This window comes from Mastigoproctus giganteus, chromosome 6, assembly GCF_048544385.1.
Source record: "Mastigoproctus giganteus isolate SK-2022 chromosome 6, ASM4854438v1, whole genome shotgun sequence".
In the NCBI taxonomy this organism is placed as follows: domain Eukaryota; kingdom Metazoa; phylum Arthropoda; class Arachnida; order Uropygi; family Thelyphonidae; genus Mastigoproctus; species Mastigoproctus giganteus.
In genome coordinates this window covers 36,516,567-36,544,452 of record NC_143580.1, presented here as the reverse complement: position 1 = coordinate 36,544,452, position 27,886 = coordinate 36,516,567, and the positions used below count along the sequence as shown (strand labels likewise).

General features: G+C 35.8%; 1 protein-coding gene across 1 annotated transcript in view; it reads right to left on the bottom strand.

The window, feature by feature from the left end:
- Positions 1–27,886, bottom strand: part of Cul3 (cullin 3) — a 344,806-nt gene that overhangs the window by 78,813 nt on the left and 238,107 nt on the right. Inside the window, exons 13-15 of the mRNA XM_090375913.1 lie at positions 23,244–23,523; positions 13,237–13,354; positions 3,962–4,030 (exon numbers count right to left, since the gene is read on the bottom strand). Coding sequence (XP_090232039.1) covers positions 3,962–4,030; positions 13,237–13,354; positions 23,244–23,523 — 467 coding nt within the window. The remainder of the gene's footprint in view (positions 1–3,961; positions 4,031–13,236; positions 13,355–23,243; positions 23,524–27,886) is intronic.

Below are 27,886 nucleotides of genomic sequence, written 5' to 3'. Positions count from 1 at the left end.
GTTGAAGATTTAGCTGATCTACAGAGTATGCGCAGAACAACTACAAGTAAAAATCTTTTTGAAAATTTTTGCCATTCTATCGAAAAGTTAGGATTAAATATTAAAAACCTGGTAGGAGTCACAACTGGCGGTGAAAAAAATTTGATTGGTAAAAAAATTGGGCTTATGAGTAGAGTAACCAAGAAAATGAAAGATGTAGGAGCTGAAACTCCGACTGGAATTCACTGCACCAAGAAGCTCTTTATGGGAAAGTATTGGATCTCCAACACATTATGAATGTGGTTATTTCAACTATAAATTTTACAAGATCACATGGCCTTAATGTGGCTATTGAAACAAACATCACTGAATGTTTCAACACAGAAAAAGGGAAACCAATAAAACAACTATCAAATATGGAATGGCTGTTTGATCTTGCAATTCATACATACATTTCTAGTCATTTAAATACTCTTAATTTAAAACTATAAGGGAAAGGAAAATTGGTCTGATTTGTTTGGTGACATCAAATCATTTCAGAATAAGTTGTTATTATTTAAATCCCAGTTGAGCAAGAAATTTAGTTCACTTTGAATGCTGTACTGAGCTAAAGGAGAAACACGTTTCCAAAGAATCATTGCCTTTCGTTATTACAATTACTTTTTGACGTTTGAAAGTCGATTTTCTGATATAAAATCCCATTAAAAAACATAAGCTTTTGTTTGAGAACCCATCTACTTCTATGGCTGAAAACTACAATCCCAGAAAGCAACTTGAAATTATTGATCTTCAAGCCAAAATATGATTAAAAAATAAGTATATAGACTGCAAAAATAAACTATTTGAATTCTACAAGCTTTCCTATCTGAAGATTTTTCGCTAATAAAAGAAAATGGCTACTTTGTTCGGATCAACATGCGTTTGCAAGCAGATTTTTTTCACTTGTAAAATCAAATAAATATTTAAAAAGAAACAGAATAACAGATGAGCATTTTTTTTTATGAGACCCCAAACACGAGAGGTATTAGAACCTATAATACCATGCATGGGTTGGGGGTTGAGAAGACGAAATAAGATATTTGTTGACATTAGTCTTGAACTTCTGTACACTGTAATTTTCAGGAAATACGTATGAAGGAAGGTTGTTCGAGAAAACGGCAGTTGAATGAATAAACAAGAAAGATGAAAAGTTGGACAGTAAATGGATGTTAGTTGGTGGCGGCACATGTTCAGACTGTTTTATTGAGAGAGAGAGAATTGTAGAAGAAAATTCAGAAGAACAGTGCCCATGGAAGTATCTGTAGAAAAGGCATGCAGCAGAAACAGTACATCTATGAGACAGAGAGTGCAGAGACTCTGCTAGAGATGAGTCATTAATTAACCTAACTGCCCTCTTCTGAATGGAATCCAGAAGTCAGAGAGGTTTTGGGGGCACCACCCCAGATGCGGAACAATATTCCATGGTAATCGCAAAACTAGATTTGCGATTTGTACAGAGTGAACAGCTGTTTGGAAGATAAGTAAAGCTGAGAGTGAAAGATGGTTTGGTTTGGTTTTTTTTTTTTTTTTAGGAGCATTAGCAACTAAGGCCATATTGCTCCGGGATATGCGGTGGTCATTCCCTGACCTTTCCACAACCTCCGTATTTGGTGATGACGGGCTCAAACCCCGGTCTAATCAAGAAGCATGTGCTATGCACAGCTGCTGCTCCTTCCCACCTGGCTACGGAGGCGCCTGAGAGTGAAAGAGAAAACCACGTTTTTTAGATGCAGAGGAAGCAATATTTGTAATGTGCTTGTACCAAGAGAGGTCAGAGGTCAAGATAGCTCTCCATTACAGAGAGCTATCTTGCCTAGAAATCGGAGTGTCACCAAACATAAGCATAGGAGCAGAAGAATCCTTTTTACGTGATATAAGACAGGACTGAGTTTTAGAAGGATTGAAATCAACAAAGTTGTCTTTGCCCCACTGGAGAATTATTTGGAGATTGGCATTTAAGGAATTGATTGCGGATATTCGAGAAGTTGTAGCTGATTGAGCAGGGCAAGGTTTCTCAAACTGGAAAGTGGAATGCAATGTGCTATCATCAGCAAAACTATGGATAGGATTTCTGATCAAAGAAGGTCATTAATATACAAGAGGAAAAGAATGGAGGGAAAGAACTGAACCTTGGGGGACACCAGCATTAGTAGTGAAGTTAGAAGACAGAGAGCCATCTACCATCACCCTCCGTGAGCGGTCAGAGAGAAAAGTAGATAACCAATTACAAAGAACAGTTGGTAAACCATAAGATGGAAGCTTGTTTAGAAGATCTTTATGCCAAACAAATCGAAAGCCTTTGAAATGTCAAGAGCAACTGCTTGTGTTTCACCGAACTTTTCCATTCAATTTGTCCATAAACTGGTAACATAGGCCAGAATATCATCTGTGGATTGACACTGATGGAATCCATACTGGCGATCATTGATCAGACAGAAGGCTTCTAGATAGTTTAAGAGTTGATGGTTAAGTGATTTCTCCATTACTTTACTTTAGAAAGAGTAGAAGTAATTGGATGGGAGGGATTTGTCACCCTTTTTTTGGAACTGGCTGGGTATGAGCAAATTTCTAAGCAGAAGGAAAAACACCATTGGAATAAAAAAGTGAATAAAGGTGGCATAGAGCAGAACAGGAGTAAGTTCAGGAGCACAAGTTTTGAGAACAAGTGGAGAAATACCATCAGGACCTGGATCTCTATCGAGAAATACCATCAGGACATAATCTTCAATGTATTGAGATTGGCATAACAAATTTGCAACCAAATTTTGAACAATTATTTAAAAATATCCAGCCTCAATCATCTCATTAAATGTTATTGTGTATTGTACTTAATAAAATTTTCGAATATTTCAATTTTAGGTTTATCATTATATTTATTTATTCACCTTAATATTGAAAAGCAGTGATCCATTTCAGGTTGTAAATTTTCTAAAATGAACATTTAAAAGCAAAAATAAAGTATTTTTTTAAAAACAAAAGTGAAGTACAGTATTTCAAAGAGAAACAAATTTTTATAATTTTAATAAAATTTTTAAAATAAATTATAATTTTAATAAAATCTAAAAAATAAATCACTGACATAGAATTGTTGCACATAAAAGTGCCTTGAATTTGCATGTTTTTATACATTTGTATATAGCTTGAAAAGAAAAATGGTAACATGAAAATAGAAACTTCCTTTTACAAGTAACAAGATATAGAAAATGTGAGACAATTTTTTCTCGTATCACTCTGTGCAGCCTGCAAAACAAATCTAACTTTGAATACGGCCCCCGTATGGGAAAAGGTTGGACACCACTGAGCTATACTATGCAAATCAATCACATGAAATGTGCAAACTTAACTAAATTGATCAAAGAACAATTTTCCCACCTACACACAAACTGCACATTCCCCTGGACAAAATCTCTACATATTCAGTTTGACTGAGCATTTTAGTGAGGAAATTGTGACATCACAAAGTTAATTTTTTAATGAATGTGTCACCAAATTTCTAGTCCCTAAAAGCGTGTTGCAAGGGTTGAGAAATGCTGTCTAGACACTATTCATTCCAAATTTCATTGGAGGGAAATTTGTGGGTTGCATACTACAGGTGGCCAACATGATGCAATCTAATTATAACTGGCCTATATGATGTCATTTATATTTTTTATATAAATGACATCAATTTTTCATATTCCAGTTAATCCAATTTAATTTTTCTACACAGAAAAGGACAGTGACAAAGTGATCAAATGTTTTTAAACATTATTTGGTTAAGACAGCATTTTTTTCAATAATATACTTTTTAAATTTTAAATACTCAAGCTTGTAACATATACAAACACTGCAAAAAATGAAATAATTTTTTTTCCAATATTCATATTTCAAAATGAATTAAATTTTATTTTCAGTGCTTTTAACTGAAAAACTACTTTATGAAAAAAATTAAAAATCTACTTGCCTGCTTGAATCTTCACTCTGTGTAACCTGGAGGTAAACGAGTCATTTACCATGAAAAAGTGATTTGGTTCTACAGAAAGACATTAAAATCATTACTATTAAAATTTAACTATGGTATCATTGCAAAATATTAAAAGCAATAAACCATTAACTTAGAATAATCACATTGATATATTATGATGTATTTAGCTAGAATTAGTTATAAAAATCTTTGTGCATGCTACCTGGATATTATGTATCAGAAATAATTAGCCACACTCCATTTCAGGGATGTGTTAGTAATCAAGAACAGATTTCCCTAATTATGATATTATCTCTTACTTGCCTGAACATCCTGACCACTGAGAGGATGTTGTGCATGTGATCAAGTGTACATAGTACTGATGAAAAATTCATCAGTATCATATACACCAAACTCCCAGTTTATCAGGCATACCTATATAAGAGTAAGTTGGCCTTCCCTTTGGCCTCAGAACAGCCTAGATTTGTTATAGCACAGACTTAACAAGGTGTTGAAAGTGCGCCACAAGGATGCGGGTCCATTTGCCCAACTTGCTTCCTACAGTTGTTGCAATTGGGTAAATGTGCACCTCCACACCAAAGAGCTCATTCCACCCCATGGCTTTCCCACCAAAATTTTGGCCTTGTGACATGGTGCATTATCATGCTGGATGAACAGATTAATGCATAGGTCTATCTCATTTATTTTAAAGTTTAAGCCATTTGTCATCTGGATATTTTTTGTCACATTCTTGGTGATTCCTTTCTACGTCTCTCTCTCTCTCTCTCTCTCTCTCTCTCTCTCTCTCTCTCTCTCACAACATTCACCAAAATAAAATTTTTCATCTCTCATCTCTGAGTGGTACCAAGTTTCAGGAGTCTAACTACATCAGCATTTGCTAACTTGATCAAAATCTCAAATTCATTTCATCTGTTTACAATACTCCTAGCATTACTATACAGACAAATTAAGTTTAATTTGTCTACACAAAAGCAATAAAGTAAATTGCTTTTGACTACCCTGATATAGAGTTACTTAAGTGTTTTTCCATGTGGAAAAACACTTAAGTGACTAAACATATCATTAAAGTGAAAAATGAAAACAAAATAAATTTTGGGATAGGCAAGTATATCAGTCCATCACAGTTCTGTGGAAGTCATGTAAAAGCATTTCTTTTTTACATCATCTTACAAATAAACTACTCATACCACTTATGAACAATTTTAAAATACATTATAAAACATTGGTATTGTGTGTGTGTGTGTGTGTGTGTGTGTGTGTGTGTGTGTGTGTGTGTGTGTGTGTGTGTGTGTGTGTGTGTGTGTGTGTGTGCGTGCGCGTGCGTGCGCGTGTGTGTGCGTGCGTGCGCGCACGTGTGAGAGAGAGATTTTTTTATTTTTATAGCTACATTAATATCAGGACAAATAAAGCTGATATAAGTGCTGACAAAAATGTGGTGTCACCCAGAAAAAGTGGGTGATGAGTTTCACTATGGTATTTAGGAAGGAGAGGCATGATAGCAGGTGAGAAGGAAGAGCCATGCTTCTCATCAAAAGAAGCCTGAATAAGACAAAAGCTTTCTCAGATTCAGAACTTATGCATACCAGCATATAATCTGTGTGGTGCAAAATAGTTGGATGCAAAGGTAGAATTAGAGTGGGGTTATGCTACAGACCAGAAGATGGTGAAGAGTATGATGAGCATCTCTACATGTATGTGAGATGGGTGTAAAAGTGTGTCTTATTGTGGGTGATTTCAATTTAGTCCTTATTCACTGGAGCCAATGGATGGGAAAGTTGGGGGATAAAATTTTCAGCCAGACTTCAATAGTAGGAAAAATCAGAGAGGCAATGATAATGCAATACAGTTAATGCATTATCAGGCAATGATAATGCAATAGCTAGAAATATAATTTTGAAGAATACACAAAAGGTTTGTAAAGAGAAAATTATGTTTAACTAACCTGGCTAACTAGTTTGACATAGTTGCTAATGAAACAGATGTAAGAAATAACATCTGTTTATGCATCCACCTCATGGGTAACTTTATTTAGAATTTAGCAATGCATTTGACTCAATCTCTCATGAGAGGTTACAGTAAAAGCTGGAGCATGTTAGAATCATGGGTAAAATTTTAAAATGGATTACAGAGTCATTGCATGGCAGGAGACAGAGAGTTGTGATTAATGGATACTCTTTTAAAAAAAAAAGTGCAGCCATTATCAACCCACTGCAGGATGAAAGCCTCCTCAACAATTCATGCTGAGGGAAATGGACCATAATCTGCCACGCTGGTCCAGTGCGGGTTGGCAGATTGACCGTATTCAGCAGTAAGGGGCTTGAACCCCGGTCTACTCAAAGAGCGTGTGCTACTGAACTCCCGCTCCTGTCCACTCGGCTACGGAGGATACTCTTTAGATTGGTTTAACGTTAGAAGCAGGGTTCTCCAAGGATCAGTTCTGGGACTACCGTTGTTTCTTGTTTTCATTAATGACATTGACGAAAGGATACAGGATGATGTAAAAATTTGTAGATGATGTGAAGAAAGGGGGAATGGTTAATGATCAGAACCAAAAAAAAAAAACATAACTGAATTATACAGGATTCAAGAACTGTCAGCAAAGTGGTAGCTATGTTTTAATGCAACAAAATGTAAGATCTTACATTTGGAAAATAGCAAACATAAAATAACTCGGGCACCTGGCGGGGTTGAATTAAAAAATGTAGAGAAAGAAAGGGATTTGACAGTTACGGTACATGCAGATACAAAGGTCTCCAAAGCAGCATACATGAAAGGGTCATGGTGTCCCATCATGATTTTTTAAACATTTGCTTGCAGATAGAGACGTTATAATTAGACTGTACTAGGCAATAAATTGTAAGACCACCCTCAGAATACTATGTCAAAAAAAAAAAAAAAATCTTGAAAGTTTACAAAGGTAGGAAACCTACTTGGTGAGCTTTGCAAAAGCATGCCCACATTAGAAAGACCTTGAATATGTGGGCAACAGAGCTTGGAAACCAGGCACCTTAACTAGGGGTTATAAGTTAAAATTACAGAAAAAGAGGTTTTAGCCAGCAAGTTAGGGTTGACTGGAATATGACCAGTTGACCAATTACTGGAATAAGTTATCTCCCTAGGTAGTTGAGGTTTGCAGCTTGAATAAATTCAAAAGTCAGCTTGATAGTTTATTATTATTTTATTTTTCTGGTTGGTGCATCAAAATTTTGCCTGTGGCTTCCTTGCACTATATGGTTAATATTATAATCCTACCCTCATATTCATCCTCTTGTCATTTGGCATTACAAGAATATGAAATGGGATGAACTGCAATTTCTACTCCTCTTTCTTTATTGTGTGTACATCATCATCCTGTGATTGAAAACTTTAGTTTTTTGTTTCCCCACCAATCCTCTTTCTCTATTGTGTGTACGTGATTATCCTGATGATTGAAAGGAGTGAACTGATGTTTCTACAATCAAAGACTCACCTCACCCAACTGAAAGTCACTAACCAAGCAGCTTTTGCTAGACATGACTTCTTACCTCTTCAGATTCTACAGTTCCTGATCCTGCTTCTACTCTCACCTGTTATATTATTCCTACTGCAGATGATGACAACTAATGAAGTCCTCTGCTGGCATTATCCCTTATGATGCAGGACACTTGACCATTACATTTATTCTTCACTTCTTGCCTCATTTTCTATTACCTAATCATTTACCTGTGGGAGTCCTTGTTAGCATCAATCCTTGACTGGTTTAGGTCCTCTGTTGGCATTATCCCTTATGATGCAGGACACTTGACCATTACCTTTACTCTTCACTTCTTGCCTTATTTTCTATTATCTGATCGTTTACCTATGGGAGTCCTTGTTAGCATCAATCCTTGACTGGTTTAGGATTTGTCTGTCAACATTGATCTATACTGGCAGCTCCTCATACTTTTATTTCTCAAGTCTACTTATTGGTGGGGTGGGAGGAACATATCATGGTTCCTCCCACCCCACCCTTTGGGGGCCAGATCGTTGCTGGCTCAGGTGGTCTGGGAGAGGGACAGAAGATACTAATTGACATTAGGCTTTAATTTCTGTAGATTATTTTTTGGAAATACATGTGAAGAAGGTTGTTTCAAACAACAGACGAGGAAAGCAAAAATGAGTAAGGAAAAGATAGTTATTGAAAACACGTTCACACTGTTCTGGAAGAAAGAACTGGAATTCAGGGAGGATTTGATTGAGGTGTTTGGGACTATGAATGGATTGAATAAATCGAATGCTGATGGCATCCTAACTCTTTCTAGGATGATGCACCTAAGGAGACATAAATTAAAAAAGGATGGTTGTAGGATAATGTGTGAAAATTTGCTTTCAGCCAGAGAGTAACTGATTTTGATAAAAAAAAAAAAAAAAAGAAGTTAGTAGTTTTTCTTTTCTGACATTATATAATTTCATTTCCAGCATTTCAAAGACCAAATTATGTCAAAAAGCTGAGTATATTCTCGCTGTGTTTATGTCATTAACAAAATATTGTCAAATCATATAGGAGCCACTCAGAGGCCAAACAGATCAACTCCACTTTCTGTAATTTTCTCAATTTTAGTACCAGAACATATGATTAGTGCTTAATTTTTCAGAAACCAAATGATGAACTTCGATAATTCTATTTATCACCATGAGATGACAGAGCCATGTATGGGTTCTAAATAACAGTTAATATATTTCAGAAGCCATTACAATTAACTCCAGTTTGGTGTCAACAGTTGTCCATAATTGAGGTTATTGTGAAGTGTTAAACAAGAAACATCATATTAATTATAAAAGTACGTTGTTTTATAAAATAAATTATAAAATGACATGATAATAATAATAATTATTATCATATCATATATTTTTTTTTTTCTGCAATTTCTGTGTTTTCAGTTGCCAAATCGATTAACTCCATAAGTTTATAGAATATTTGTAAAATATTGAACAAATATTTTTGATATTTATTTTTATGTATTTTATATCTTGTAATACAAAACCTAGATCTTAAATAATACACTATATAATTGTTGGTGCATATATTTAAAGCTAAATTAAAAAAAAAAAAAAAAAACGGTATTTATAACTTCATTTTGACTTCGACTGGCTAATATGTGTCCTCCCAAACTTCTACATTACGTAAATCAATGCATCATGAATATTTCAAACTGATAGAATAAACTCCTCTGCAAAAAGATCTAAATATCCGAAAAAAAAATTCCTAATTCATTTCACAATTTAGCATTAGTAGAGGCATACGATGCAAGAAAGCAAGCTTATGCAGCATCAGCTAAAAGAAGAAGAGAGAAAAAGAAAAAAAAAGAAAAAAAAAAATGCTCCCATTTCATCCCTCCATTCGTTCCGAGTACCTGTCCAGCTCAGCCTTAAATTTATTTAGGCTATCAACTTCCACAACAAAGGATGGAAGTTTGTTCCATCAACCAACTACCCGCTGGCTAAAGGCAAACTTCCGCACATTTAGCCTACACCTGTCTTTCCTCAATTTGAATTTATGCCCTCTCAGGTGATTATTCTGAGCAAGAGGAAGAATTCCATCAGCATTGAGCATGTTCAAACCATTCAAGGCTTTATACACCTCAATCAGATCACCTTGCAGGTGCCTAGTCTCCATAAGAGCAACCCTTTGATCCATTCACTAATCTTGTTGCCCTTCTCTGTACTTGTTCCAACAGCTCTACATCCTTCTTAAAATGAGGCCTCCAGACCTGTATACAGTACTCAAGGTGTGGTCTGACCATTGCCTTGTACAAGAGGATAATCACCTCCTCATTCCTGCTAGAAAAATTCCTGTATATCATTGACAAGACACCATGAGCTACTCCTGCAGACTGTCTGCTCTGCTCAGAAAACTTCACATCTGTCTGCACTGCTCAGAAAACTTCACATCTGCCTGCACAAATACCCCCAGATCCTTTTCATTCTCTACCACTGTCAGTGTAGTACCACAGAGTTGATACGTTACTCTGGGGTTACTGCTTCCCATATGTAGTACTTCACATTTGTCAATGTTAAACTTCATTTGCCACCTTTCAGCCCATCTGCTCAACTTTTCTAGATCTTGTTGCAGCAGTGTACTGTCATTGGTGTCCTTAACAACCCTGCCAACCTTCTTATCGTTTGCAAACTTGGACATTAAGCTTGACATACCATCATCAATATCATTGATAAATACAGAAAACAACAATGGACCCAACACTGAACCCTGAGGGACTCCACTAATAACATTAGTCCACGAAGAGCAGTGTCCATAGATTACCACTCTCTGTCTTCTCCCACTTAACCATCCCTTTATCTATAGCAGCAATATGCCTCCAATGCCGTACTGCTCCAATTTGTGCAGCAATCTTCCATGTGCAACAGTATCAAAAGTCTTTCTAAGATCCAAATATATGATATCAAATCCAGTTCCTTTGTGACCACATCACAGTATCCAATTAAATTGGTCAGGCATGACTTTCCCTTATCAAAACCATGCTGTGTCCGAGCTATAACTGAAGTCTTGTCTAGATGATCCTGGAGTGCTTCTTTAACCAGTGCCTCCATTAATTTTCCTCGAACAGAAGTTAAACTAACAGGTCTATAATTACTTGTGTCGCCCCTTTGATCCTCCTTTGTGAATTGGGGTCACATTTGCACATCTCCAGTCCATGGTACCTTTCCCTTGAGTCCAAAGAAGCTCTCATAATTATGGCTAAGGGTTTGCTTACTTCCTTTAATATAACTGGATAGATCCCATCCACCCCAGGTGCCTTTTTTATGTTTATAACAATTTCTCTTCCACTTTCCTCTCAGTTATTACAAAATCATCTAGCTCACTGCCAGAGTTTAACTCACCTCTGACATTCCCCTCCCTGAATAACTCCTCATGGGTGAATGTAGATGCAAAATAATCGTTTAGTTTGTTAGCCACCTGAGCAGGATCATCAACATCCAGTGGACCAATCTGATTCATTCCTTTCCTTCTAGAGTTAGGTAAAGAACTCTTTGCCGTTTTTCATTTTTTATTTGCATCCTTTTCCAAAGATTTCTCATAATCTGTCTTTGCCTCCTAATCTCCTTTGTGACTTGGTTACAGACCAGCTTATATCTATCATAGACTTCCTTGTCACCCATTAATTTATATGTATCCCATGCATTTTTCTTCTCTGCGATATGTCTCATTAGTTCATCTGACATTCATTTAGGCCTAAATCTTCAACAATATTTCTTTGTTGGTATGAAAAGCTTAGTAGCTTCCAAGATTAATTCTTTGAATTAATCTTGGAATCTTCCCATTTTGAATTTGCTGTTGGTAACATCATCAGTTGGTTCCACTGTATAGAATTTAAATACTGTCCCAGACCACCACAGTCACCTTTACGAAAGCAAAAACACTTCCCTTTACCCTTGATGGTAGTTACCTCTTTGAGTAAATCCCACTTCAGCACACTGTGATCACTGCCACCTAGTGGTTCCTTTATCTGCAGATTCTTAATGCATGAAGAATCACTACTGATAATCAGATCAAGAGTATTACTCCCTCTAGTTGCCTCCCGAACATGCTGATATAGAAAACAGTCATCCAATAAATCCACAAAAGTCTTGCTAGTGTGTGAGTGACCAACCCACAAATTCAAGTCAATACCTGAAAATTAAAATTCCCCATTATAAGACATTGACTTACTGGCCTACTCTATTTCTCTGTATGGTTGTTTGGTATACTCATCACAGGCATTAGGCCTCTAGCACACTCCTACTGTCATTTTAGTTTTCTCAGTGGTTACGTCGCATCCAACTGACTCAACACTGCATCGTCCATCCTTGTTGATTGGATGAACTGCCTTAGATTTAATATGCTTCTTAACTAAAAGCATAACCCTTTCCTCTTTTATCCTTTCTATATTCCCCATATTCAAATTCTGTATCCCTTATGTCCAAGAGACACTACCTCTCCAATAATCCTACAATGTCTGCATTTGATGACTTAATAGTACTCATTAGTGTATATGCACCTGTTCTTACACTTAGTTACTCTAACACGGCACATACATTTTCCTGTTCCATGATGACCCACAGCCGGGCTTGAATCCTGGACACCTTGCTTGCACTTTCACTTCTGCTTGTAGCTATTGTCAATCTATTAGTCCATCTATCTCCTCAAAGCTTTCAGTTTTCCAACCCATCTAACACTGCCTCAATAGCATCAGGAAATATTCTTGCATTCTTCTATTTAAGTGTATCCCATTTCTGTAAAAACAGTCTTTCCTGTTAGCAAGCAGGGACCATGGTGAGAAAAATTCTATCCCATGGATTGATTGACAAAGCTCTCATCATGTTCTCCCTCCTATTGTCTGGACTGAATTGCTGATACTTTCAAATTTAATCCAAATGCACAACTATTCCCAACATTGCACTGTACTTGCAAAGCAAGTCCTCAAATCCAACTTTTATTAAATGGTGATAAGGTGCAGCCCTGCCTTGCTCCAGAAAAGCTATACATGTATTTAACCTCTAGCAATGATCTAAAAATGATATTAGCAATTTAGGTCACCTTGTGGGAACACTTGGGCAATCAAATGAACATCAATTATATTATTATTTATCTGATTTCTTTCAGCTGAATTACAAGAACTTCACAAGTTGGCCACTTTTGTGGTGGCAATAGACCTGAACAAATATTTTAAACTTCAGTAGGGTGTAGTATAACAAATTTTGTACATAATGAGTTAGATGTATGTATGTATGTATGTCACTTATTGATACATAGGATCAAATAACTGTGAGTAAAGCTGTTTTTTAGTTTTATTTTTTTTAATTCCTTTTCACAGACAGAAAAAAAAAGAAACTGAAGTGACTGCAAAATGAATATTATGGATTAAATAAATTAATTACCATCTGTTAAAATAGTTTTTATTTTCTTTCATTTTTAACAAATAAGAAATATATTATGTAAACAATTTATTCAAAAATGCTAGACTGAGAAAAAATGTGTTTATTTGAAATATTGCTTGCAGTCTAACCAGTCACATCAACATAAGGTTGGAAATTTTGTGATATACTTTTCAATAATAGCACTCCTACTTGCAATATTATCATATAATGTAATTAGGATTGATAGTAATCTTGTGATTTATAAAATCAAAAAATTATATTAAACTGAAGCAATATTCCCTTTGGGAAAAGGGAAATAATTTTTTTTCTAATTGAAATTATGCTCTTCATGCTTAAACAGCAGTGAAGGATTTGCTCACCTATTTCTTTTGTCTTTGGTGTTTTAATTAAAATTCTTTGTGTTGCTTTTCCCATAGCTAATGACTGTAGGGCCCGGACAAGGTCTTTATCTGGTATATCAGTTTCACTGGATATTTCCTAAAATACCATAAAAAAAAAAAGGTGTGTGTATATATATATATATATATAAAACAGTTGAAGCAAAATAAGCAGAAAAAAGGAAAATAACAAAAGTTATAATATGCCTAATGCTCCAAAACGTGCAGTGCAGCAGTAGAGGAAGCAAAAGGATATAAATAATGTGTAACTTTGTAGAATAAAAAAAGTGCCTGTGAAAATGGAAATGAAAAGTCCACAAGGTGCCAGAACTAAGGGAAGTTTAAGGGATAGTAGAAGTTGGAAGTGAAGTAGTGGTTAAACAGGTGAAAGAATTTGAAAAACCTAGTACAAAAACAAACTGAGAGAGTACGCACAGAAAAACATAAAATGGGAACTGACACAAGGCACAGATATTCAAGAGATAACATATATATTAAATTTAGCACAAATAAAGAACATAACATAGAAACTTTTGGCTACTGTATGTAGCCTTTGTCAACATGTGGCCTTTGTCACTAGGTGGTAGACGACTCTCATCAACCGGTGTAATACCACCACTTTTGCTTATTGGAGGCTTGAAGTGGTTTGTTGTTGTTTGTTATTTGGTTTTTAGGAGCATTAGCAACTAAGGCCATATTGCTCCGGGGATATGCGGTGGTCATTCCCTGACCTTTCCGCATCCTCCGAGGTCCGGGGTCCAAGCCTGTGACCACCAGGTCACAGGCTTGAACCCCGGTCTAATCAAGAAGCATGTGCTATGCACTGCTGCTCCTGCCCACCTGGCTACAGAGGCACCCTTGAAGTGGTGGAACCCATGTTTAGTCTCCAGAGCTAAGTTCTGGTCAACCCTTCCCCATCTCTTCCATCATGTGGTATGATTGATATCTTTTGAGGTTATGATGAACACCAAGGTGAGATCCAAACTGCCTTACATTTCGAGGGTACAGTGCTAAAATGGTGTTCACAGGCCAGCCGCTAGTTAGTACATTGGACATAACCTATTGGTAACTCTCTAAGAGGCTTCCAGATCAGCTAGTGCTCAATTATGCTACTCATGCTTTAACAGCGGTGAAGGATTTGCTCACCTATTTCCTTTGTCTTTGATGTTTTAATTAAAATTCTTTGTGTTGCTTTTCCCATAGCTAACAACTGTAGGGCCCAGACAAGATCTCTTTATCTGGTATACAGGTTTTAATACTTCGCGTGTTTGGCGTTTTCATAAAAAAAAAAAAAACCTTATTGAGCACTGGAAAGCAATGGTTTTTATGTGTGTGGCTGACCTTCAAGCACGTTAGTATGTGATGTCACGGCGGAGGGGAGAATGGTCTACAGGTATGTGCGAAGGGTGATGAGGAAGAGGAAGATTGAGGGGGAGGATTGATGTAGGTGGCTGCTGTTGCAGGCAGCTCCTGAGCTTGTGGACTATGAGAGACTCAAAGATGGGATGTATACAGGTACTGTGATCCCTGTTGATTGTACTTCCAGTGACACTGACGTGTGCAGATTCCATCCAATGGCGGATCTTGAAATTGCAAGAGAAGCCTATGATTTTAGCAACATCGGGTGTGATATCATGCCCCTCCTGCCAACAGTGTGCAGCTAGTGCCAAATGGGCAAAGTCAGCTCTAGTGATGGCAGTGTGGTGGTCCCTCAGCAGGTCTTCCAAATGACTGATGGCCTTGCCAATGTAGCTTGCACTGCCTACGACGTAAGTCACCTACCTCAACCCTCTCCCTCACTTGACCTCTATCTTCCTCTCCCTCATCACCCTTTGCACATACCCGTAAACCATCCTCGCCTCCTCCGTGACCTTGTGTACTTTCGTACTTGAAGGTCAGCCATACATAAAAACTATCGCTTTCCAGTGCTCAATTAGTTGACAAAGGCTGCGTACAGTAGCCAAAAGCTTCTATGTTATGTTCTTTATTTGTGCTAAATTTAATATATGTTATCTCTTAGTGCACTTGCATCATTTATACACAGCCAATTATAGATTAGCAAATTTGCAATAGCGGCATGGTGAAGGTATTCATATTGTGAATACCTTCACAACAAGTTGCCATGATATTGCACTACTTCGAATAAGTAATGCTTCACCTGAAGGAGAAGACTATTGTTACTTATTCTCAGTGGATACCACCAATGAGACGGCACCGTTTCAGGGCTATTTGTATATGTGTGGGATAATAACTCGACTATCCACTTGTCCCTATTAGACTTAGAAAAGCAAAAAGGTAGAGGGAAAGTAATAGTAGAAGTGGAAGAGGAAAAGAAACTGTGTAGAAGAATGAAAGGGACAGTAACTCCTTCAACTCACACCACTCAAAAACTCAAACTCCTTGAATAGGCAACACTTCCCCAGTGGAGAAGGCTGTTGTTACCTATTCTTGGAAACTCTGGACATCATCAAGCTTCCCCTGGTGCCATTTCAGGGCTATTTTGTATTTGCGTGGGATAAATTAGACTATCCAGTTGTCCCTATTAGACTTAGAAAAGTAAAAAGGTGGAGGGAAAGTAATAGTAGGAGTGGAAGAGGAAAAGAAACGGTGTAGAAGAATGAAAGGGGCAAGATGAGAGATGCCTGATGGTGTATGATATAAGTTAGGACTCTAATGCATTAAGGGCTTTATGCCTCAAGCTGCGAAAGAGTTAGACTATGTATATCTTAGTGCACTTGCATCATTTATACACAGCCAATTAAAGATTAGCAATTTTGCAATTGTGGCATCATTTAAGGTACACCTCATACTGTGAATACCTTCATGACGAGTTGCCATGATATTGCACTACTTCAAATAAGTAACCATCAGGCATCTCTCATATTGTGGAGATATACTTCACAACTGTTTTATCATCATTACATCACTTGGGTACCTACCCACCCACCCACCGAAGAAGGGCCAAACAGCCCTGAAACAGTGCCGTCTGGGTGGTGGTATCCACTGAGAATAAGTAACAACAGTCTTCTCCTTCGGGTGAAGCATTACTTATTCGAAGTAGTGCAATATCATGGCAATTAGTGTGAAGGTATTCACAATATGAGATGTACCTTAAATGATGCCGCCATTGCAAAATTGCTAATCTATAATTGGCTGTGTATAAATGATGCAACTGCACTAATATATACATAGTCTAACTCTTTCGCAGCTTGAGGCATAAGCCCTTAATGCATTAGAGTCCTAACTTATATCGTACACCATCAGGCATCTCTCATATTGTGGAGATATACTTCACAACTGTTTTGACATCATTACATCACTTGGGTACCTACCCACCCACTGAAGAAGGGCCAAATAGCCCTGAAACGGCACCAGGAGGAGCCTGATAGGTAACAACAGCCTTTTCCACTGGGGAAGCGTTGCCTATTCGAGGAGTTTATGAGTGGTGTGAGTTGAAGGAGTTACTGTCCCTTCCATTCTTCTACACCGTTTCTTTTCCTCTTCCACTCCTACTATTACTTTCCCTCTACCTTTTTGCTTTTCTAAGTCTAATAGGGACAAGTGGATAGTCGAGTTATTATCCCACACATATACAAATAGCCCTGAAACGGCACCAGGGGGAGCCTGATGATGTCCGGAATTTCCAAGAATAGGTAACAACAGTCCTTCTCCACTGGGGAAGCGTTGCCTATTCAAAGAGTTTGAGTTTTTGAGTGGTGTGAGTTGAAGGAGTTACTGTCCCTTTCATTCTTCTACACCATTTCTTTTCCTCTTCCACTCCTACTATTACTTTCCCTATACCTTTTTGCTTTTCCAAGTCTAATAGGGACAAGTGGATAGTTGAGTTTTTATCCCACAATATACAAAATAGCCCTGAAATGGTGCGTCTCGGTGGTGGTATCCACTGAGAATAACAGTCTTCTCCTTCGGGTAAGCGTTACTTATTCGAAGTAGTGCAATATCATGGCAACTCGTCGTGAAGGTATTCACAATATGAGATGTAACTTAAACGATGCCGCTATTGTAAATTTGCTAATCTATAATTGGCTGTGTATAAATGATGCACGTGCACTAAGATATATATAGTCTAACTCTTTCGCAGCTTGAGGCATAAGCCCTTAATGCATTAGAGTTATATGTTATCTCTTGAATATCTGTGCCTTGTGTCAGTTCCCATTTTATGTTTTTCTGTGTATACGCTCTCGTTTAGTAATAAAGTTCTTTTCACTTGGTCAATGCAAGCAAGAAATTACTATGTATCCAACTCCCAACCTCACAGGGTTCTTCAGTCATCAACATTGAATTAGTTTTTCTACCTTCGAATACAAGTCACCACAGCTTTAACAGATGAAGAAATTGCCCAGTCTGTTACTGAGTAATTTTACCAAGGAGGAGGAGGAAAATGAAGAACCCAAATGAATTCCAGAATATGGCAAACTCGTGAAGCTATAACAGTAGGTGGTAGACGACTTTCATAAACCGGTGAAATACCACCACTTTGCTTATTGGAGGCTTGAAGTGGTGAAACCCATGTTTAGTCTCTAGAGTAAAGTTTCCGGCATCCCCCTCCCCCCATACTTCTCCTTCAACCCATGCACGGTACTAAGTACTATAGGTTTTGATACCTTTCGTGTTTGGGGTTTTCATTAAAAAAAAAAAAAAAAAAACAGTCCCGAGAAGAGCCTGGTGCAAGTGATCATGAATATAGACTGTTATACAATATTGAAAAATCTATAAATACACTTTGTAGTGATAATTTAAAGCAATCTAAAATATGTGACTATTTTAAATTATAATCATATTACAAAGTGTTATGTTTAATATGTCACTTTGCTATGTACGCAAGTATAAATTTATTTTTATTTTGTTAAACTGTGGATAATATTCTTCCGATTTTTACGTATCATTTAATTGGTAATAAAGTGTAAATTTGTGCTTTATATCTTTATTTTTATAGCTGTTTATTATAATCAAAATTCAATTTGCAAAAAAATTTAATTGAAAAAATGATTACTATAACTGGCGCATACTGTATATATATAAAGCAGAAAATGAGCGAAAAAAACAAATAAATAACGAAGTGAAAATGAAAGATACATGGTAGGAATATGTTTTGAAAAAAATTTAGAAAAATATTAAATATAGGACAAATTAGCCAAAATAATAAGCCATAAATAAAATTTAGACCAGCGCCACTTCACAGCACTACGGCCAAAAAGGTGTGAAATATCACTAAAATGACCCAATAAATCATCCACAAAAGAAAATAGATATAAGACAAACAAAACAAGGAACAATAAAAATGTCCATTGTATCCAGCCTCATCAGAGGGGGGAACCCCGGGCACAACAGGCATGATCATTACTGCACTTCGAATGTAATGCAAATTACCGCAACAGACATTAACAAAAATGTCAGACCGCTGAAGCAATAAAATCACATCACAGAGGCCCTAATAATCTATTGTGTTTGGTTTATTGTGTCATTATAGTGATATTTCACACCTTTTTTGGACTCAGCGTGGTCAAGTGCTGCTGGTCTAAATTTATTATTTATTAGCTTATGATTTTGGCTATATTTGTCCTATATTTAATGTTTTTCTAAATTTCTTCAACAGATTCCTACCACATATCTTCCATTTCCATTACTGTGTTCATTAATTATTTATTTGTCTCTTCACTGATTTACCAAATTTTTTTATATATATATTGCTTCTACATACATTAATTTTTTTTAACAACTATTATTACACATACAGTTTTAAAAAAAAAAAGTTATTTAAGGCTCCTAAACAAATAATACACAGTGAAGTCCACAATAATGAAAGATAACAAAAATCAGAAAAATATACTCTTATAGCCAAAGTGAATAAATGCTAAAGAAAACAAGAAATTAAAAAAAAAATTCATGCTGCATACTGACTTCTACTCTCCATCCACTACAAAAATAATCATTTTATGAATGAAGTTGAAAAACATTGTCATGAATGTGCTGTCTTTTTTTTTTTCAAGAATGTTTAAAAAAAAAAAAAAACAGAAATTGGATAATTACATCCCCCCCCCCCCACTTCTAATGAATACACTTATTGCATTTTAAAATTAATTTTCTTCATAAAAGGCGTTTTTTTTTTTTTTTTTTTAACTGAAAATTTCTCAACTTACTTATTTCATTAAAATCAAACTCTGTGCTACAAAACTAATGACCAAGTCCAATGAGCACTTAGTGGGAAACAAAAAAACTGCTTTGGTTTATTGTGTCAAAGTAGCATTTAGCAGCATTATATATTTGGATTTTACCAGAAATTATCACATACCTCCATGTGCAAATTTCATACTACTAATGATTTTTTTTAAATCCATTATTTATTTTAGAATATAGCTGCATGTAACATTGTCAAGTAGCTTCCATGGTAATCTTTTCCATAAATAGCAACTTACATAAAATGCACAAAACAATTAAAAGATTTATTCCACACAGCCTGGGTAAAATTTCTCACCTTGTAATCAAAAATATATTTTTCAGTTTACTCAGACACTGGTCATTTTCTGTCTACCCTCACAGTTTGTTTGTTTGTTATTTGGTTTTTAGGAGCATTAGCAACTAAGGCCATATTGCTCCGGGGATATGTGGTGGTCATTCGCTAACCTTTCTTTATCTTCCGTATTTGGTGAGCACGGGCTCGAACCCCGGTCTAATCAAAAAGCGTATGCTACGCACTGCTGCTCCTGCCCATCTGGCTACGGAGGCGCCTACCACTCACAGCTGTTCTAAAATGGCATCAATGTGATCATCAGCTCATGTAGCAAAATTTTCAAGAGTAACTCATGGTTAGTTACTAAGTTTACAGAAAGTGATAGCACAAAAATGGATAATGTTACCCTTCTTCGCATGAACTACAAAGTATTAAACAGAAGATTCCACATATCATTCAAAGATTTTCCAGTGGTTTGCAAACTTCAACAAGGTTCACTTGCTCTGGCCATCCTTCAATTTCCAAAACCAATGATTCAATCACTTGCATGTGATCTGATGAGAAGTGATCAATATTTAACCATTTGCATAGTTGCTAGTGAAATTGATATTTCTTACGGGAGACTTCAATTAATTTTAACACAAGATTTGGGAATGTGACAGATTTCAGCCACATTTGTGCCTTAAATATCAGAATCTTCATCAACGTGCTGCTGATGACCTAGATCTACACTTTTTTTCTTCCATCATTATTAGTGACAAATCATGGGTATATAGTTATTACCTGGAAACAGAGGGAGGGTTCTCTCAGTGAGAGAACTCTATCTCCTCCATGACACTTAAAAAAAAAAAAAAAAAGCAAGCTAATCTCAATCAAATGTGAAGATATGTTTTTCATATTTTTTGACTCACAGGGCATTGCTTATTATGAATTTGTCCCACATGGCCAAATGAACCAAGAATACTATAAAAGTTTTTCAGCAATTGTGTAATGCTGTTTGGAAAAAAACATCCAGAAAAGTTGGCTTTGGAGAATCACTCCTGAACTCTTGGCACTTTCTATTCAAGAATTTCTTTCAAAGCACTATCACTGCAGTCTCCCATCACCATACTCACCAGATTTTGCTTCTGTAATGTATTTTTTTTTTTTTTTTTTTTTTTTTTGTGTTACCAAACTTAAAGCATTTTGAAAGATCACAGAATTGCAGCAACTAAGGAAACTATTAGCAATTCTAAAAGAAGTTGTAGCAGCATTAACATCAGTGTATACAGTGCCAAGGAGACTACTTCAAAGAAGAAGATCTATCTGAATAGCCAGTAAACTTCATTGTTTCCCAAAGTTCAGTCACCAAACATTTTGAGTGCATCGGATTTTACACTCATTTTGGATTTACTGATTTGATATTTTGTATGTAATTGGCCCAGCAGTCACAGGTTTAGAAACCAAATACAGGTGACCCCCGCTTAACGCTGATCATTCGTTCTGGAAAAACAGAGCGCTAAGTGAATCCGCGCTAAGCGAGCGCCGATTTCCCATAAGGTAACATAAGTATTTATGAGCTGCGGTCAGTGCCATAGGATATTTCCTAATAAATAATAAACAGTAATGAAAAGATGCACAAATGTCGGTCAAAATATTTAATATTCAAATATTTGCACATATAAAATATTCTGCATTGCATACGTATAATTATTTGGTAACTACTGCGTATCAAAAGTAAATTTAAAGTTCCAATTAAAATAATGAATTTAATTTAATTGATGAATTTAATCGTGACAAATATGTGGATTTTGAGTTGAACTTTGGCCCTCTTCCAAATAAAATAAAAGGGGTATTAATTTTAAATCCCCCGCAGCGTTACAACCAACAATAAAGTCAACCGATCCTTCGCCGCTTTGAAACCTGGCATGTTTTTTTCTTCTTTCAATATGGAACTTCTTTTAGGCATTCGTTTCCACAAAAGTCCTGCTTCAGCTATGTTAAAAACTTATTGAGAAGTATAACACATAATACCCCTCTTCAACAATTTTAACAAGTTCTTTTTTTAAAGTTTCGGCTCCTTGATCTGCACTTGCGGCTTCTCCCTGGATTTTAAATCTATTCAACCAGCCCTTACCAGTTTTAAATGGTTCCACATTTTTTTTTTTTTTTTTTTTAGGCGAGTTTTCTTCAGATCATCATATTGGCTAATCTCTTTCTCTCGCTCTCTTTTTTTAATATTTAACTTAACTGAATTCTGCATTGGAATATTATCTTCAATAAAATTAAAGTCTTTCCATTTCAATCCTAATAGCCGGCTTAGTCCTAGTTGCTTGCAGTGGAACAGCTATCTTTCCCGCTGCAAAAATTAATTCTTTATTTTTTTATAATTGTTCTTACAGTTAAAGTTGCAAGTCCTAAATTATGGCACACATCCGTTTGTCGTTGACGGGAATCGATTCGCTTCAAAACGTGTAATTTAATTTTCAAATTCAGTCTTTTTCTTACATTTATAGTCTTCGTACTGCGCCCAGACGTTGTTGCATTTTCATTCCTATCAGTCATTATTAGCTCTTCGAAAATGTAACTGTGTTGGTTGAATTAATTACGATACAATGTTCAAGTAAACTTTCCGTTACGCACGATGTCTAATACTCTACTGAGTGATGACTAGACTTCGGATAAATGCATATAACGCAAATATTACAAGCAATATACTTGATCATTTTTTAAAATGTTGATCTCGGAACTACGTAACAAGTCACTGTACTGAAACTAAATTAGCGTGCGAGAAAATTTCACTGAACGTGAGAAAATTTCTCAAGTCGGCGTGGGAAACGTTTTAATGCTGTTTTGCTATTCATTTTCAAGCTATCGACTCCATCAAATGAAACGATTTCATAAATATGCCAAAAATGCAATCTGTAAAAGAGCGTTATAGTGATCTGTGACAGCATTATAGTCAGATACGGATTATAATATAAGAACAGCGTTATAGCGAATCAGCGTATAGCGAACCGCGTTATAACGGGGGCCTGCTGTAAAGTGCTTCAAGAAGCTTAACATGATGGCAAAAATAATGCAATGCAATAGTTAAGTATGTACTCAATATAGGCATAAAAATGAGACACTTTAAAACCATTTTCTGAATGTTGGTCATACCTGAGTGGAACCACATTTGACCAAGATAGGTTTCCCAGTAAACATTGCTTTCATAAGCAAAAGTTTTAGATTATTTAAAAAATAAAATAAAAATGTGATATGGTTTGGTTTGGGGTATTTTGGTGTATCAGCAACTAAAGCTATAATACACCAAAACCAATATAAAAATGTAAATCAAAGTTTAAATACAGGAGATAAAAAGGGGATATTAGATTATGCTTATTCTAAACCGTGAAACTTCTAAACTTCTTACTCATATATTCAGTGTAAATAATCTTATATAAAATAAGTAATCCCAACAAAATAATTTTTATCAAAAAAAAAAAGTTAATATTTTAGCTATAATAAAATAATAGCTAAAATAGCAAATGCTTACCTCATATGTCAGTCTGTCTCTGGTATTAAATAACATTAAAATACACATCTGGTATGTAGAAACTTGGATAATATGTTTTCTTGGAATACAATTTCGTTGCTCTCCTATTACTGGAGCAGGGGAGAGAACCGATAAAGATGATGATGATACTACTGATGATGAAGACTCCTTTCCTTCCTGTTCCTCTTTACGGGGACCATAAAATACTGCATTTAAGTCTGCCCAACCAAGCTGAGGTTGTAATGTTAACTGACGTCCACTATGCTTTGCTAAATAAAACCTATTAAAAAGTATTGGGGGTAGGAGACATTTTGTAGTAAGCTAATCAAGATCATTTTTTTAAATCATTTCAATGATCCAAAAATTAAAATTAATTGCTACTGAATGGTTCAATGACAACTACTAATTTACATATTAGGACACCTGCTGGTATATAAATTATGTTGCCAAAAGTATCCAAACATTCTTGGAATTCGGAAAACTGAACCAGACCTGACAAACACAAAAGTAACTGTCCATGGTAGAAGTAACTAGATCAATGAAATAAAGTAGATGGGCCAAGGCGTTAAGATTAGTGACTACCATCGGGAGGTTCATAGTCACTAACTACCAGCTCTCCGTTGCCAATATGACATCATGGGATGCCATGTGTTGAAAATCAATCCATTTGTGCCATTGCTGCAAAATTGCAACACCATAGATCAATGTTGGCTCATAATAATCACCAAATGGAAATGCCATGATGCTTCCAGAGCAGGAAAGGTTTGGGTAGAGTGAAGAAATTAACAAAAAGAGAATGGAAGAAGCTGGAAACGGTGGCATATAGATGCCATCAAATTAGGGCTGTAGTGGAGGGTATACACTGTATGCCATCTCAATTTTTTAAGGTGAATAGCATATACCTTCTGGTTTTTGAAAGATTTGAAAAAACATATTTATTAGCACTTGATTCTTAGACAATACTTATAGTTTTATTATTTTTAATATATATGGCATATACATAAGTAATTAAATACGCTCTGTGTGTGTGTGTGTGTGTGTGTGTGAGTGAGTGCAGCGCATATACTATATAATTAATAATAATAAGTTGTAGTGAAAAAACATAGGGCTAAAAATGAATAAAAAATTAATATATTAAGCTGATTTATGGACCTAGGACACTCCTAGTGATAGCAGAAATACCCAGCAACCATAATGAATTATACATATGTAGATTAGACAAGTGTATGAGAAGGGGAGCTGACCTGTCAGGTGTAGTTATAATGGGAATAATTAAAATAGTGCCTGAAAAATAAAAGCAGATTAAATAAAATTAAATTGACATATACAAACAGTACTTAATGCTATAAATCCGAAGATTTTAACTATGTCAATCATGGGCCGGCAGTCAAAACCAAAGGAAATACACAAGTACGGCCTCCGTTTCTGTTATAATATATACGTAGCAGGCAAAAATAGCTGTTTGTTTATTTGGTTTTTAGGAGCATTAGCAACTAAGGCCATATTGCTCCGGGATATGCGGTGGTCATGCCCTGACCTTTCCGCATCCTCCGTATTTGGTGGTGACAGGCTCGAACCCCGGTCTAATCAAGAAGCGTGTGCTACGCACTGCTGCTCCTTCCCACCTGGCTACGGAGGCGGCGGCAAAAATAGCAAGCAGATGTATATATCACAACTGACCCGACAGATTTCAGGCACTATAATTAAAATAGTGCCTGAAAAATAAAAGCAGATTAAATAAAATTAAATTGACATATACAAACAGTACTTAATGCTATAAATCCGAAGATTTTAACTATGTCAATCATGGGCCGGCAGTCAAAACCAAAGGAAATACAACAAGTACGGCCTCCGTTTCTGTTATAATATATACGTAGCAGGCAAAAATAGCAAGCAGATGTATATATCACAACTGATCCGACAGAGACCAAAAAGAAAAAGCATAAGAAATCAATCAAATATAATTCAAAATAAAAGTAAAATGCAAAATTAAGATAAAATTAATACCAATTAAATCCAACTGAAGTAAAATTGAATAAACAGCAAAAAGCGCTACTTGAATTTTAACAAAGGAAATGTAATATGAAGATGAAAGGATATAATCAAAATACAACAACTTACTGTGGTGCAAAGCAGGAGATGGTTAAATGGGCTCAGGGATGCAAACTATCAAGGCTGTATCGGTGACCAAAAAAGTTAGCTAGTTCCCAGTAAATTTATAACCATTAAAGCAACTCTGAGTATGGTGGGGGGGGGGAAGAGAAGGTGTAAATAGGTCCTCTGGCACCACAGTAAGTTGTTATATTTTGACTATATCCGGTGGTGAGCTTTGAATATTCTAACAATGGGCTCGCAGTTTTTCCGACTTTCTACCGAGTGATTTGATCAGTCACGGAAGTGACGTCAACCACTGTTTTCACCAGAGGTTTTCACGCTTGCACTTCTAGTAGCGCAGATTAGTGCACGTGACACATTTTTGGTAACTGCCGGTATGATGATATCTCGAGTCAGTAGCGGATTCGGGGGGTGGACAGATGGGGCATGCATATCAGTGTATGTGTATAAGGTCTGTCTTAAAAAAAAAAAAAAAAAAAAGACGTAAAAGTCTGGTCCTCATGCCTCCCCTTACAATGATCCCTGGATACGATAGAATCTGGAGTTCTTTTTAGAATTTTTGAAGAGTATGACATCACAATCATACTTTCTGAAGTTACTACTGCAGTGAGTATGACTACAACAATACAAGTATTTGTCATATGATGATTGCGAGAATACAAGTGTTTATCATATAACTGTAACAATACAAATATTTGTGAACAATTTCTTTTTTCGTCTCGCATTTTTGTTACATTCCATTGTTAGGTGCCCTTAACAGCTGCGTATGTCACTTCAACTACAACTACAAGATCAGTACATCAATCGGTGCTATTTTACAGATATTTAGATACTTTGCACTCGCAAGTATACATCTCTTACTTTAGTTGTCATAAATCCATTGTATCTTGTCTTCAAGAAATTATGAAAATTTGTGAATGTTCAATAAAATATTTACAACACAAAAGCTCTTTAATTTCGTAATCAATAAACAAATCAAAATAATGTACCTAAAAAAAAACGCGGAGGTTGTTTCACATAAACCATCTATCATGTGTGATCGGCACATACGCAACTTTTTTATTCCTCTTTTTTTTTAACTAGGGAAATATAATGGATACATTTTTTTCATGATAAAATTCTAATATTGCGAATAAAAAGTAACACGAAATATTTCCCATATCACAAATAACAAAGCATTCCACAATATTTATTACATGAAAAAAAAAAAAAAAAAAAAAAAAAATGATTACACAAATATTCAAGAAAAATTTATTCTAAAAATTAACACATACAATTTACTACTTTATTAATATTTGTTGTCGATCTGCTTTGCTCAATAGCGGAGCGATGATTTCATGTAACGATCTGAATCAAACTGAAGCAATGGTTTTCCATGTAGATGTCATAATCTGCAACATAGATGTCTTAATTGTCAACAATATTCATTCATTCACTCAATATTCATTCATTCACTCAATATTATTCATTATGCTGAAAGCTCGCTCAGCTTCATCACTGCTAATTGCAATGGTTTCAAAGATATTTCTGGCTTTCTTAATTGAAAAGGGAATTTAACTCGATTTTAAAGATAAACTGTCTTTGACAAAACCTCTAAAATCCTTAATTTTTATTTCATATTTTATCGGAAAACTTTAAAATTTCTTTAAAACCGAAAAATTTCTTATTCGGTTTTCACCGTCTGGCCACCGAGACGAAAGTTCTTTCATATTCCACGATTCCGAGTAGCATATGTTTAAAATTTCTTTCAATTCCTCGTCGTCAATGGAATCATTATTTTCATTATTTAATTTAAAATCGCTCTGTTGCATTAATAACTTATCCTTTAAGGATAAAACAATGTATTTAATTACTTATCAAGAGATAATTTTTTAAATGTGTTCTTACTTTTGATTTTGATTCCTTCAAATTCTTTCCACTTCAACACGCTCTCAATTTTAGCGTAATTTCCTTCGGAATTTTTCAAATTAGCAATAGCATTGATGGTTCGAATAATTAATTTATCTGCTTTTACCATAGTGTTTTTTTTTTTTCCCTTTTGGTAGTTGTTGGCACATCGGCTTCTGTGGCCATAATGCACCTCTCAAGGTTTTTGCAGTACTTTGATCCAAGCCTGAGGCGGGATTCAAACCCGCAACCTTTGGGTTGCCAGGCAGGCACTTTACCCACCCTGCTAGCCTGGTCAGCCTTACCATAGTGATTCTGTAAAGCTTCTGAAAGGTAAGAGAGCTCCTGCAGGACACAGGATAGTAAGATATCTTACTACTCTGTGCTGCAGGATTCGATCACTAGTGCTAAATCGTTAAGAAATTCCACATTGAAAAGTCAGTTTAATAATCCCGAATATTTAACTTCTGATTCAAAATGTTTGCACAAAGCAGGATAATTCTTTCAACCTGCAATTGCCATCCGCAAGCAACGAGCTGTTCATCGTAGCTCGAACACGCAACTGATCTTTATAGTTTCCATATCAAGTTCTTCAGCAATCATCCTTAATTTGCGCAGGGTTTTTGGATTTGTGATATAAT